General features: G+C 32.8%; 2 protein-coding genes across 2 annotated transcripts; one reads left to right on the forward strand and one right to left on the reverse strand.

Moving 5' to 3' along the window:
• Positions 1–4901: 4901 nt before the first annotated feature.
• On the forward strand, positions 4902–9706 carry LOC110817301 (Glycosyl hydrolase superfamily protein). The gene is made up of 4 exons (XM_022045774.2): positions 4902–5125; positions 5675–6699; positions 6819–6968; positions 8976–9706. Exons 1-3 carry the CDS (start codon positions 5068–5070, stop codon positions 6879–6881), a joined length of 1146 nt encoding a protein of 381 aa, XP_021901466.1. The 5' UTR covers positions 4902–5067; the 3' UTR covers positions 6882–6968; positions 8976–9706.
• A 951-nt stretch (positions 9707–10657) lies between these two features.
• Positions 10658–15391, reverse strand: LOC110817294 (putative disease resistance protein RGA4). Its single transcript, XM_022045757.2, has 2 exons — positions 12443–15391; positions 10658–10989 (listed from the first exon to the last, which is right to left on the reverse strand). Exons 1-2 carry the CDS (start codon positions 15298–15300, stop codon positions 10959–10961), a joined length of 2889 nt encoding a protein of 962 aa, XP_021901449.2. The 5' UTR covers positions 15301–15391; the 3' UTR covers positions 10658–10958.
• Between the last annotated feature and the right edge of the window lie 212 nt (positions 15392–15603).

Raw genomic sequence — 15603 nt, forward strand, 5'->3', positions numbered from 1 at the left:
GGCATTGTGGTCGTAACTCTCTATTTTATGTTGACTCTTGGCACCACAACCTCAGCTCCAGTGCCGTAGTGCGAGGCTTTTGCCACCTTAAAGTTGTAGCTTCAGATTATGAGGTTGTGGCCTCAACCCTGTTTCGTGCAGTTGCTTGTTTTTTTCCTTGAACTTCAAAACTTCTTGATTTCTTTTAAAACTATAAGGTAATTAAAATATGATGAGTTCCAGTAAAAGTACCATATGAGCTAGTAAATATTAAGGGTCTTATTGGATGATTTGTATAATAGTTCATTAATGTTGGGTATGGTTTGATATGTGTAAAATTCATTAATATTCAAATTTAATTATGTTTGGATAATAGTCTATTAATATCTGGTAGTGACAGCTATTTTGGTGTGGATTTACAATATGATATGATTGTATATTTGAGCAAATTATTTATTTTGTCAATACTTTATTGTTTATAGTAATAAATAAAAAATAAAAAGAGAAAAGATTAAAAAAATATGTAGTATTAAATATAAAGATATATAAATATATCTAATTAAATATATACATATATAATATATATAATTAAAGATATATATATATATGTATATACAAGTAAATATATTATATACATACATAAAATAAAAATATTACAATCATGGTAATGTTTGCATGCAGGAAAATGCCCAGAGAGAGAGAGAGAATCTGTGAGAGAAAATAAAAAACAAAAAATTGGAAAGTTGCAAGTTGGAGTGGAAGCAAGGGTAATTTAATAAATAAGAAAAAATCTTAAAGATATAATGAGGAAAATAATTGAACCATCATAAAACCACCGAATCTGTAGTTTGAAAAAATGAAAAAAATTATGGTATTGAGGACCATAATTTAACTAGTAAAAAACCGTACAATATGTTTGGAAATGCAAACAAAAAAAAAAAACTATGAAAAAAGCATACCATATTCACTGAACCATCATTAAAACAGACCTTAAATCTTCAAGTACTAAATTAGTTGATATAAAATTAACTAATCAAACTCCCCCCAACATAATAAAAGAGATGAACAAAAGCAAAGAGTGAACATAAAGTAAAAATTTACTAGAATACAACCTAAGACCCTAATTCAATAAATCCACCAAACTTAGCTTGATCAATAAAGAAAATTTTAAATCATGTATGTTTTAGATATTTTTATCTTATTACAATCTCGATTACGACTTTTTCAGCATGTAAGTAAATAAACTTTTATATTTAACTAATATATTCCTAATTTGCTTATATAAACAAAAATTGATGTGATGTCTAGTAGTCTTGGAATAATATCTGAGGAAAAATACCAAAGTGAGCAGGATACCTATGAGACTCAAAGTACCCGCAGGAATATTGTCTGTGAACCTGCAAGAACGCATATAAAAAAACGTGCGCGCCCCATACGCCAAACAACCCACACTCACATGACAAAGCATGTGTGTGCCCATGATAGAGGCATGCACACAATAAGGGCGCGCACACACACTGCCCTCGAAGAGGCGTATGCTTACGCCCATGCAAAATCCCTATCCTGCGCAAGAAAAATTTCGTACCCACGAAAAGATTCTTGCGAGCTTGTGGGCTAAATTACAGCTGATCGGTGCCTCATTGAAGTCCAACGGATATTCCAAACCTAAGAACCGCCCAAGGAAGCCCAAGATAATCGGTCAAAGGGGTTAAAGCCCGAAGACTGAAGGTCTATGGGCCTTGATTCTAAGATACGACCCAAAAGAGGCTTGTCAATCCCAAACTGGGGAGAACCAAGGTGTGTAAGCCCCATATCTGTTTTGAACAATCAAGAAGAAGGGTAGTAACAACCCAAAGAAAGGATCAAGACTTGGCCAAGCCTGATCCTAAGCCATGGCCACCATGGCTGAGAAAAAACAAGCATGATGAGGTCTGGCTGCTCAAGGAGGCATGTTCTTGAGTAATCCAACTCGAAGGAGGAAACAACATCTTCCATAGTCGATTAGAAGATGAACCAAGAGGTCCAAGTAGAAGAACAAACAACCAAGAAGATTTTTTTCCTTAAAAGATCAAAAAGTTGAGAGGAAAGAGGAGGAGAGCGCTTAAGTGAGTCCAACACCAAAGTGGAAGAAGTTTTCCTTCTTCCTTTGCAACTCCAATACTGCAGCAAAGTCCTCTTTTTAGTTAGAGACTACAAGCTAAAAGAAAAAGAAAAACAATCCGAATACATATAGGAAATCCAACCCGAGGAGGAGCATGAATTCGATCAAGAAAAGAAGACTTATGTTTTTCATTATTTTTATCCTATTTGAATTAAGATTAGAATAATTTTAATTGTTTATATTCAATTTTTCTAATTTAAATCTTATTAAGAATTAGGTTTGCATTATGTTTTTTATTTTAATTCTGATTAGAAAATAAAAGTTTATAAAAGAACTTCAGTCCTTATCTTGTTAACAGAATTCAACAATTCAATAAAATTTAAAGCTTTTGTTTTATTTGAAATTAGCTTGGCTAGTTTTATAAGTATTCTTCAAGTCCTTCAAGTTAGGAAGTTTTCAAAAGTCTTGTTGAGTCAATAAATTATGATTGACTTATCGAGTAAGCTGTGACGCTATTCCTTTTTTTTTTAATTTTTTAATTATCTTGATTAATGCATTCCACATTGGTGGGTATAGTTTCAAGTAAGGAGGGTGAATTAGGTAGTTAAAATCTTCTGATCATTAATGGTGTGAGGTTCCAGGACTATTATAATTCTTCCAAGTCCCTCCCGCATAAAAAATCTTACTAGATCTCCCTAAATGCGTGCTTGAAACTTTTTGTAAATTCTGTAACCTTCTTTTCTCATCACTTTTCGCTTATTGTAGAACTTTCATATTGAAAACATAAATGGCTCATGTTAACCCAAAGTCGATTTTAACCCTTAGAAGATCTGTACTAATAAGAAAATTTCTATGTTTGTAACACTTTACCTATTCTATTTATTTCTTGAGAGAATATTTGTATAAGTTAGAGACTTACATTATCATAACTTTTTTACTTTTTCGTTTTCTCATTTTTTCTTGATAAGATTCGTACAAGACAAGAGACTTCTATTCTTTCAACTATTTTACCTCTTATTTTTTTGGTAGTAGCCCAAGTATATATATAATTTGGGGTCTAATGGTTTATGTCGTTTCCCTAATATAAAGAAGTCTTTTGTTTTGCTTCAAGTTCAAATCATATTGGTTCTAGAATTCGGTGAGCTCATGTAATTTTTAAAATCCACATATCCTTTTTTGGGATTCACATAACAATAGATAGTCCTAGTTATTAACTCACAAATAGAAATGCATAATTGATACCAAATCAGTAAAGTGATTTAAATATTCAGACTTAAAACATAATTCTCTATTTTCAAAATCAATAAAATGAATCAATCAACTATTCGACTTATACAGTAAATCAAATAACCTGTAACTAAATATAAAAGAAAAAAAACGATTAAAAAATTGAAAAATTGATTTAAATTTTGACCTCAAATATAAATTTAGATAACTAATTGATTTTTTTTACTCCCTTAACTTAATCCAAGAATTGTTCGCAATGGAGACAAAAACTAAAAGAATCTATAAAAAATGCCATACAATTATTAAAAAAAACTTTCATAACATTTTTCTTCCATCGTCCTTGTACTACTCCCCCATACTTAACTTGTTAGTTATATTTAATGTAGCTAAGTATAACACAATTATAAGTTGTGGTCCACCTCCTATTTATTCTCGTCATCATGTGTTGAAGAATTTTTCTTGAAATTATTAAATGGAAGAATTAAGGCTAAAAAATTTTAAACATCAAACACATGGTGCCAATTTCCATCTACCACCTCACTAGAAGTCTAGTTAAAGATGCCTAAAGGGCAAAACCACAAGGGAGTTCGTCAGTGCTTACCAATCCCCCTGACTTAGTGCAAGTTAGTTGATCGAGGTTGAAAAGCCACACCTGTACCTATTTCTCATCTCTCATTAGCTACCACTGCATGACTTTCTACTGATATAAAGAACATAGCTTGCAAAATCACAATTTGGGGCATGCAAGTTCTAATAAAGGAAATGTCCAAATTGGCTAGAATTTTGCTTCAAAACCTGGTATAATGGCTCATCTCCTTCTTTAGTGACCATGTGGTTTTCTTCGAATTGGTAGAGGCTTGTTTGTGCCTACGCAAATTGGAGAAATACCTATTGGCAGTTGCCGACCATTGCTTTGGTCAAAATTAAGTGGTCTCCTCATGTTCTCTTCTTCTTGCTTCTTCCTTCATTTTTTTTCAAGACAAGCAAAATATCTTTGCTGGTTTTTTTATATTAGATATATATATTACTTGTGACCCATTATTTTAGTTTTACTTGTATGTATAAAGATAATATTTTTTGCATTACACGTTTTTTACTTGTGTTATGACTACAATAAGCTTGATTTAATTGAGAATATTATAATGACTTATAATTTAGATCGTATAAATATTATATTAATAAATAAATCTTTTTTTTTTTACCTAAACTTAAAAAATAATGAAACAATTATTGAAATATCGAAAAATTGATGACTCATTATGCCTACTTAAAAATCCAAATAATAAGAAGAATAAACCGATAATAATTAAATATTCATAAAGAGATATTATTTTATATAAAATTAGTTGCTATATTATCATATTTTCATTGCCATAAATGTAATATTGTTACATGAACATGTACTTCTTTTCCACTTTCGAAGAAACTTTTTTTCTTTTTTTTAAAAAAAAAGAGTTAATAAAATTTTCATTTAATATTAACTAATAATTTTTTTTAAAAAAAAAAGAAAACAATTTTTATTACACGAATTACTAAAACGAATCAGAGAAAAAAATAATAATTATTAAAAAAAAACACATTCACACAGAAGATGAGTGGATCCTCGTCATCTTTTGTCAACCAAAAAGCACAGAGCCGGTATAGAGAAACCAGAGGGAAGGAGAGAGAGTATAAATATTAATGGAGGGACTGAGAGATTGTTAGGTGGCAAACAGTAGTCATTTGCTTGGGGGTGTTGTTCGGCCACAACCGGATCTCTCATGGCCGCCTACTTCATCCTCTGCAGACTACTCCTCCTGCTTCTCATCATTTTTTCAGGTACTTTACTTTCTTCAATTCTCAGCGATCTTTTTCTTTCTTCTCATTTTCTGTTTGTTTTCCGAGAAACTGCTTGAAAGTGAAAGGGAGAGTTAACTGTTTCCCTTTTGAGTTCTGCATATCCTTTATTAGCGACCCGTCCGTGGGATTCTACCGTAATATTCTTTTTTTTTTTTTCCGGTGAATAAGTGAAGTTTGGAGAGCTCAGAGTTTCAAAACAATGGAACAATGGAGATTTGATTGATTATTTGATTGCATTTAAAAAAATTTAGCTCTGAGTTTTCCACCAGATATCAACCGATCATAAGTTGCTAAATCATTCAATTTATTATTATCAAACTAAATCTTATTGTAAATCTTTAGAGATCTTGACAGTTTTAATATAATTGTTTGTTTGGATGTCATTTTGATCATATCTTACTGTAAATATTTTTGGATTTTGGACTATAATTCGTTTAATACATATATATATAAGAAATGATGCTCAGAACGTATACTTTCTTTTTTTAAGAAAAAAGAATTTCCGTTTGTTGTATTTTGAAATTCCAGATTCAGCTGAAATTGATGGGGCTGGTGTTGGAATAAATTATGGTCAGATTGCAAACAATCTTCCATCTCCTTCTAGGGTCGCCATCCTCCTTCAATCACTGAATATCAGCAGAGTGAAACTGTACGATGCAGATCCTGATGTCCTTTATGCATTCTCCAATTCAAATGTTGATTTCATCATAGGACTAGGCAATGAGTACCTTGAAAACATGACTGATCCTATCAAAGCTCAAAATTGGATTCAACAGAGGGTTCAGCCCCACCTTCCCCAAACCAAAATAACCTGTATAACTGTAGGAAATGAAGTGTTCAATAGCAGTGACTCCAATTTGGTCCGGAATCTTTTACCTGCAATGCAAACTGTCTATGGTGCTCTTGTTAATCTTGGACTTCAAAGACAAGTTACCGTCACAACCGCCCACTCCCTTACCATCCTAAGTAACTCCTACCCTCCTTCTGCTGGTGCTTTTAGGTCAGATCTTGCTGAATATCTGCAGCCACTTCTCAATTTTCATTCACAGATCAATTCCCCATTCTTGATCAATGCATATCCCTACTTTGCATACAAGGAAAACCCAAATGAGGTGTCGCTAGACTATGTCCTTTTCCAACCTAACCAAGGGACTACAGATCCAAATACCAATCTGCACTATGATAACATGTTGTATGCTCAGATTGATGCTGTTTATTCTGCAATAAAAGCTATGGGGCATACGGATATTGATGTAAGAATTTCGGAGACTGGATGGCCATCTCGCGGAGATTCTAATGAGGCTGGTGCAACACCAGAAAATGCAGGTCTATATAACGGAAATCTGTTGCGCAGAATAGAAGAAAGGCAAGGCACTCCTGCAAGACCAGCAGTACCCGTTGACATACATGTTTTTGCACTTTTTAACGAAAATTTAAAGCCTGGTCCTGCCTCAGAGAGGAACTATGGCCTCTATTATCCTGACGGTACCCCAGTATACAACATAGGATTGCAGGGTTATCTTCCAGAGTTAGCATATGCATCCAGTATAAATGTAAGAAATGCACACTTTTAGGTTACATATAAAATGTATATTATAACTACATCAAAAAGTACTTTCCATTACTTGAAATTTTTTTAATATTATGTTATGGGTTTTCAATGATATTGCAGGTCTTGCCTAACTTTGCCGTTCTGATCTTCGCTTTAGTATGCTTACTGCTCTTTATAGATTGAACTCACCTAGAGATCAAGCACAAGGGTGCAGGAGGAGACACTAATGAATCCTGAACATCACTCAAATTGGCAATGCAGAAGTTATAGGTCAGATATTCAATTCCTTCTAATATTAGAGAAACAAGTGAAAGAAAAGAAAAGCATTATATTGGTCTATAACTTTCCCAAGATTCTTTCTATTATACATGTGTCCCTTGCCACAAAATTGAGGCCAGGAGTCTGACTTTCATTTTCCACGAAGCAGCCACAAAATTGAGGACATTCGATTGTGGGTTAAGAGAGGGATACCCTGACAAAAAAGGCACACACACACAAAAAGAGACAAAAAAAGGCATTTCATATTGCATTCAAAAGTTAGAAAATCAGACTTTATAGTGTTTAATTTAAAATTCTCTATGATAATCTGCATATCTTCCAGTTTAATTAGGAAAATTGGAATTGTGCCTTTACGTATAATATTATCTAGTTGATATACATGCACCAAGTGAAGGTTGATGTTTACTGGGGAAATATTCAATTCAAAATTTGTGTATGATCTCCCTTTTTCTTTTTCTTATTTTTTATTTAAAGATACTATTTGTGGGTCTCCATCTTCTTTACTCAATTTTCAATCATGCATGTGAATCTTCCTGAGGGCCAAAATTCCTGCTGTCTTGAGCTTTACGAAAGTCCAAATTGGCTTCTCTATCTCACGGCAATTTTCCCATTCAGTTTTAAATGTTTTCTTTTTCCTAGAATCTTCATTATTGTTGAAAAACCTAACAAGTTTTGTCTTTGGTTGTGAACCCTATCTCCAAAGATAGTATTCCCTCTGTCTATATCTTCTTCATGTATTTTGTCACATCGGCTTATCTTGAATAGCTAGCCTCATATCTTTTTTGAGTTCACATCAATAAACTTTATGTACCAACCTTTATATGAAGCCTTTCGGTTCATAAATTTTGTTTGGGAGTAAACCTTTATTTGAAGTACTGCATCATTAAATATTTGTTGATGTTTAAGGATATTGTGCACAGTAAATTATGTCTTTTTTCCCTTTTTTTTTTCTCCAATTTGAGAGGGTAGCTTTAAGTGGTTACTAGATGTTTACAGCTTTAATTGATTGTATGAGTTTAAACTTGTGACCGGTATAAAAAAAATTAAATTCTTCTGGAATTTTCTGGTAAAAAAAATTAATTTGTTTTGATAAGGTAAAAAGTTATATTATTTTTTGTTCATGTTGTAAAAGTGTTTTCCAACTAATTTTTGCACCAAATACTAAGTTTATTTCTATTCCACTAGGTGATTCATGTAGAATTAGTTCCAAAAAAATATAACTCTAAACTTGGTTTACAAGTCAGGTAAACTTTTCAAAAGATTTATTTCTGCAATTTAGTTAAGAAATAGTAAATTTTGTACAATGGAGTGAAGAGTCCTAAAATATCTTTGTAAAAAGATCTCTGTATTAGCATGTTAAATTGTTGTAGCATTTGCTAGATGTTGATTTAAGAGTCAGGTATTTGTGTTTGTGTGTGATTTTGAAATGTGCCAGGAAAATTGAGTTTTGAAAAAGTGATTTGGGTCAAAGCTTTGGAAATGTAAAAAAAGGACACATACTTTGTATAATTCAATATGTTTAACATCATCTTAATTATTATTAGTGTGTGGGTTTCAACATCCATCCTTTTCTTACATCACCAAATGTAGGAGAGGATAAGATTGACACCAAAACAAAACAAATCCACTTTACATTTTGACATTGACGTGCCATCTACCGCACATATTTCATACCATTTCCGATCAACAAATATATACATGCACTTTCCCATAAAAAAAAAAAAAAAAGGTCTCCTTTTTCTTAGCAGAAATATCCTATTTGAGTCATAGCAGTCAGTTTCTAGGATGATTTTGTTACAGTAGTTTATCAAAATAAATATTTAACTTTTTTTTTTTTTTTTTCAAATTTAATTCTATTGAATTGAAATTTAAACTAAACCCATTATTGATTTTGTCTTGATATTATCTATAACAACAAGGTCATTGATTGTATGTATGTAAGATATATGTGATTGTGGGAGCTGACTGTAATCCAATGAATGCTGTGGCTATGTGCAGGAGAGCTTTAATTTTTGGTTATTATATTGAAGAAACATCAGCAGTATGAGTAGATGGAGGCATATGTCTACTTTGAGCAGGATCATCAAATTAGGAGATAATTACTTCTCTCGTGGTTCATCTAAGTTAGTTTGCCTACGATCCAATTTATATTTCATTCCTACATAATTCTTATACCTAAGTTTATGTTAGTTTTCACATAAAGAATTAAAATATGATTTGGGTATTTAATTTCACCTTACCCTATCTTGAATTCTTCGGCAGAAGTTAAAAAATAATTCAGGGTGGAGATAAAAGGTGAGATCAAGTACAAAACATGTTTTAATTCTCTATGTTAAACTAATATGAAAATTAGGTATAGAAATTAAGTGGAAATAGAATAAAGAACAACAATGCAGTGGGTTAAATATATAAAATTAATAAAGATCGATTCTGTTAGTACTAAGGACAAAAACCACCCAATATAATTGACTATGTATATATATATATATATATATATATAGAGAGAGAGAGAGAGAGAGAGAGAGAAATTCTTTAACAAAAAATGAATAATAATAGCGTTTCTGTTTTGGGTAGATATTCACTGTGATTTAGGATTCTGTTTATTTGAATGTTATGTATTTTATTATTTATTTTTACTGTTCTTGTTGGTTTCAAATGGACGATATGCGCTTCTTGATTAAAGACCTCAAATTCACACTCTTCAAATAATTAACATGTTATAACTTTAATGGGGGGTCATTATTCTTTTTTAAGTCATACTTTGTAGTTATTATTTTTACTCCTCTTCATAGATTTTTCAGTTTTGAGTTTGAGTCTTATATTGTGCTGTATATATATTCTTATTAAGAAGTAGTATTTTATTATCGTATAAATTTTTTTTAGTGAATTAAATGTATTAATTAATTACTTGAATTTGATGGATTGTTAGTTTGAGTGTAGAAATTGCTGGGTTTATGATGCTCGATGTAAATATCTTTTGGAACACATGATGAAGTTTTAGAATTTTTTTAATAATAAAGTAAAATATATTGAGATATTTATTATGATCTTACATTTAAATATTATTTTAAAATCAATCTACTGTTAGATTTTGAATGTGTATAAACCATATTTAGGCCCAATATCACATAATGTTTTCCTTATAAAGAATCTCAAAGGTGTCTAAAATTCATGTGCTTTTTAAAAATATAATCTTTCCAATAGGAAGAAGAGATATTTTTATTTTTGTGGATTCCTTTTTGCTATCTTCTTCTTGAAATCACATCAATAGCTTGGTGTTTTTTTAGCAAGCGAAACACTTGTTAAGAAAGAAAACAAAATACAAGGTAACATATAATGGTGGCCTTTCTTAAAACTTGTGTTGTGTGCGTTTAAAGGTGCTACAACCTCCATCCATTTAGCTTTCTTCTAGCGAATTCATAAATACATTTATTCTCTTCATCATATTGATTATTTCCTAAACCAATTATATCTTTAGATTTATTTTATTTATTTTTTTACAAATAAATATAACATATACCTAAAAATCATTACATTACACAGATCGCTATTGATTTAATATTATATTGAACTAACTCCATGTTAAACAACTCTTATTTCAAGCAAACTCAGTTGAATACTTATAATATGACTAACCATCAAATATCAATCAACCTATAATAACGTTTACGGACAACATCAGCACCATAACTGTGGCTAATACATTTGACACTTTAAATGTTCACATGTCAACTGTAATGATCGAGGTAAAATAGTGCATTATGTTATGCTTTTTAAGTATAATACATATTTAGTACATACAAACAGTTTTAAAGTCAAAATCAGTGTTTGGTTCTGCATCTCCAGCAACATGCAATGAGCTGGTTTTATATTTGAAATACGAATTCTTCGATTTCCCTAATGAAGACAAGTGAACTCACTTGAAATGTTTACAATTTGATATACTGAAGAAGTAGATTCTTTTTGTAGCAACAACTTCTCTCACGAAAAAGAAGTCAATCTAGCTTTCATCCTAGCATGGAAAAATTGTCACTCCACAAGATAATAAAACTCAAAAAGTTTCTTTTAATAAAAATTAAATCAATAACATTCCAGCAGCTATATTTGCAATTTCATTGTACTCTCTTTTAGTTGACCCATCTAATAATAATTGCTTGTTTTTTTTAAGCTAGCCAGAAAAATTAATTTCTTACTTAAAATAACTTACAAACTCATCTGTGAAGCGATGATCAACTGTTTAAAGAACACAATATGTTTTAAAAGAGGATGTATTGCCAAGATATTTTAAACTCTTTTCATTATTAGATCTTGTGATGACTACCTATTGTAAGAAACCAACTATTCGACGACATAGCTCTAGATAGGCAAAGCGAGTTCAGATAACTTTTTTCAATGTAGACTACTACTCACTGGATTTAAACATGGTTTTATTGCTTCAATTCTTATCTCTTTTAGGAGATCCAAGATATACTTTCCTTGAGATAACATATGATCATTTTCTTTGTTCTGAGTAACTTGATAGCAAATTCATGTTGCAGTCTCTTTATAACAAAGGAAAGCATAACAATTTCTATAATGAGAATACCATTCGCATATACCAAGACATAAACTAACACCTTCTGTTATCGAAAATGAACAATGGTGTACCTGTCTTTGACAATTTAAAGCCATAGTTAATTAAAAAGGTAAATAGTCTTCGAAACTAAGTATGTGGAGCTTGTTCTAGGCTATAGAAAGACTTGTTATGCTTACACACAAAGCTAAATAGTCTTTATCAATAAAAATTGAGGTTTGGTCGTGTAAATACTTTTCAAGATTCTCATAGAGAAGGGCATTAGACACATATAGCTATTGAATGTTCCATTCTCTTGAGATTGCAAGTGAGAAGACAAGTCTCATAGTTGTAAATTTGACAACGAGACTAAAAATTTTATCATACCCAATTTTGTTCAATAAAGAATAAATAACACTGATAGTAATAATGATAACAAAAAGCCATGAAAACAGTGAGTAAAGAAATTCAAAAAAATTTAATTCCTTGACTATTTATGTTATAACAACTATTATTATTATTATAGCAATTTTAATTTACTTTATATTTTCGCATTCTTATGCAAAGTGATTTGTGCACAAATTTCATTCAACCATAAAAAGAGAATAAAAATAAAAATTACGATTTTTGACCCAAAATATATGAGACAACCTAAGAAGACTTTCACTAATCTTAAGGACAAATGGTTCTACTACTTTGGCTCCTTTATTTTGGGTCATAGTATATCTAACTTAGAAGACTTTGGAGCGATTGTAGATATACTCATTGAAATGTAAATTTTTTGTACATGGGAAGTAGCCTCTTGGTGTCGATATCTAATACATTTCTATACTTTTATCTCAAAAAAAAGATATCTATTTGCAATTTTAATGTAAAAGGAAAGGAACTAGAGAAGCTGTGATGGAGAAATTACCTGTGACTCAATGGAAAGTTGCCATATCTTGCCATAGCTTTCAAATCAATTATGATATTAGGCACATGGGAAATCTTTGGCCAATCATCTCCTACGTCTTCTTGATAACGTTGACTTAGACACGGGCAGTATTTGATGTCCAGTGTTTTAAGCTGTGTGCTCTCGAGAATGTGGTCTGGGACTGCCTCTAGCTTCGGACATGATTCAATAACCAAGGATTGAAGGCATGGCATTATCTTTGCTGTTAGTGGGATCCTGAAATCCCATTCTTGCCACTCATCCATGTACCCAAATTTGAGTAGCTTCAAGTTAGGGAAGGCAACAATGGAAGGGTTGTTTGCGGCACCATCGACTTTGATTCCCAAAAATTCAATTCCGACATTTTTCACTCTTCTTATCCCTGATACAACAAGTGACTCAAGGGATAACAGTTTCCCCAGTGGAGGTAAATGCTCACAGTTGTTACATTGAATCAGTTTTAGTTCTTTCAACTTGGCTAATGACATCATCCAATTAGGTGAAACTATCTTGCCTTCATTGAACTGAATTGAAAGACACTTCAAATCTGGAGGTGGCTCTAAGGCTTCCAGAAGTTTGCTGTCATGAATCATCCTGGAGTTTGCTTCCTTTCCATCAAAACTTAACTGCAATTTTGCTAGGTATTTCTTACTCAGAAGTTCTGCTTTCTTAGCCTCTGCAACATTTGCTACATTTCCCAGCCCTCCTATCTGTAAAGTCCCTTGAAGATGGTTTAAGTACTTTAAATCTGCAAGAGTGGATGCTCCATGTTTTTTGCCTTTACCAGTGACAAAGAACATTGTTAACCTCTGAAGAGAAGTTAATCTCCCAATTCCTTGTGGTATGAAGCTCAGATGTACAGTTTGGGAATTATCTATAAACCTTAAGTTGATTAGTTTTCCAATTCCACATGGTAGACTCTTAAGATAATTACAGCCCGAGATATTCAAGGACTGAAGGTTACATAAGTCACAAAGGGATTCTGGTAAAACTTTTAACTTCACATTGTACGACAAATCAAGAAACCTCAAATGTCTCAATTTTCCTATCTCCCGTGGAAGTTCTTCAATTAAACTATCATGTAAATCCAATGCCCTTAAACATGTTAGTTGATCAAATAAATCATGTAGAGCCTCAGCACTGATAGAAGGCCTTCCAATAAATTGAAGCAACAGACTACGCAATTTTTTACCATCATAAGGAGAAACGAGAAATGGTGCACCACTTGGAAGTATCATTGTGGAATGACATGCTTTTTGAAAACAAAGGTTCAATTTGGGTTCTCCCCTTACATTGACTTCAATCAATAGACACTCGTTCTTGGTTAAAAACTGAGCAACATCATGCACTATGTCATGCATTTTGCATATGACAATATCACCTTCCTCGTCCTTCTCAAAATCCTGAAAGAAAGAGCGCATTGCTAGGTGATCAAAGTATTCTTGGGCAACTATGTCCACCCTTTGACTCCCTCTTGGCCTTATATAACCTTGTGCCATCCACAACTTAATCAACCTATCTTTCTCTATCTTGTAGTCCTTAGGGAACACAGCACAGTATGAGAAACAGCGCCTCAATGTGGATGGCAAATCATAATAACTCAACAATAATGGAGGGAAAATACCTTTTTCAGCCTCTTCTAGTTCCCATAACTCACTGTTCATAACACTCTGCCACTCTTCTCTAGTTCTCTTAAACCGCAAGAGGCTCCCAAGGGTTTTTGCAGCTAAAGGCAAGCCTTTACATTTTTTAACAATTTCCTTGCCAACATCTTCTAAGCTTTCACGCTCTTCGTCACGTCTTCCAAAAAAAGCAATCCGACCAAACAAAGACCAGCAATCTTTCTCAGACAAACTCTCCAAGGTGACTCTGTAATTCGTCTCCATCATCAATGCAACCGTTTCTTTCCTGGTGGTAACCAAAATTCTACTTCCCTGTGCACCACACTTGAGACAATGGTGCAGTGGTTCCCATCTTGCACGATCTTCAGTCCAAACATCATCTAGGATGAGAAGGAACTTGTTGCCCACGATAGCTTCATGTATTTTAACCAGAATAGTCTCGAACTCGGTATAATTCGGAGAATCTCCGTTAAGGGATTGAAGGATTGCTTTGGCAACCTTGACCTCATCGAATGGATCAGAGACACACACCCAAATCCTTCTGTCAAAATATCTAATCACCTCTTTATCATTGTATACAAGTTGGGCAAGAGTGGTCTTGCCAATTCCACCCATCCCCACAACAGACATGATATAAGGTTGACTAGGGCTTTGACTACCTGACAATAACTCTGTCAACACCAAAGCTTTCTCCCCATCCCTACCCCGTACTTCAGATTCATCAAAAAACGATGTCGTTCTAAGTCGCTCAGGTTCTTCTGCTCCTCTTATATGACTAAAATTAAACCTATCTTTCTCTACCGCAATCACACTCAATCTCTCATCCATTTCCTTAATTTTACGAGCAATACCATATCGAAAACAAGAGTGAGCCAGAGAAACACAAGGGCGGAGGATCGAAGAGAGTACCTTTCCATGAAGAGGAGCGTTTTCACCACTAGCGATTTGTTTTTTCGTGATTGCAGTGTTCCATTCATCCACCAAATTGTCCATGTCGTAAGATATCTCTTTGAGCTTAGCTAGCCAATCTTTGACAGCCGCATCCTTGAGCTGTTTCTTCTCGGCGTCTTCAAGAACAGCTTCAATGGCGCTGAGATTGCTGCTCAGTCTTCGGACTTCCTTCTCCACACCCACCACCAGCTTAACCCCTTCCCTTACCTCTCGATCAATAATGGTTGCCAACTGTTGCAAGATTGCAGCCACAACTGGCTCGGCCATTCTTCAGTAGAATCGATTGGTTGAGTGAGAACGTGATTCGAGTCTATTCGCATATGTTTGTGAGTTGAAAGAGAGCTGATTAAATAGAGCTTTCAATTTTATTTTCTTTGGTTATTTGTTTCAAGGGGATAAAAATAATAATTTAGAACAACCAAACTTTATTAATTAAGTAGTTGAAAGAACAGTTAGGAGTATCATATATATATATATATACACTTCAAATTTTTTAATTTTTAAAATAAATTTATTTATTATTTAAAATAATAACAAAATTTTTACCCATTATACTTTTATTAATTATAT

This window comes from Carica papaya, chromosome 2 (genome assembly GCF_054855325.1).
Source record: "Carica papaya isolate Zhongbai chromosome 2, ASM5485532v1, whole genome shotgun sequence".
Lineage (NCBI taxonomy): Eukaryota > Viridiplantae > Streptophyta > Magnoliopsida > Brassicales > Caricaceae > Carica > Carica papaya.

Coding starts and splice junctions, on each gene's coding strand:
- LOC110817301 (XM_022045774.2), top strand. CDS start 5,068: ATGGCCGCCTACTTCATCCTCTGCAGACTACTCCTCCTGCTTCTCATC. Junction 5,126..5,674: donor GCTTCTCATCATTTTTTCAG/GTACTTTACTTT, acceptor TTGAAATTCCAG/ATTCAGCTGAAATTGATGGG. Junction 6,700..6,818: donor CATATGCATCCAGTATAAAT/GTAAGAAATGCA, acceptor ATGATATTGCAG/GTCTTGCCTAACTTTGCCGT.
- LOC110817294 (XM_022045757.2), bottom strand. CDS start 15,300: ATGGCCGAGCCAGTTGTGGCTGCAATCTTGCAACAGTTGGCAACCATT. Junction 10,990..12,442: donor AACTTTCCATTGAGTCACAG/GTAATTTCTCCA, acceptor TTTCCATGCTAG/GATGAAAGCTAGATTGACTT.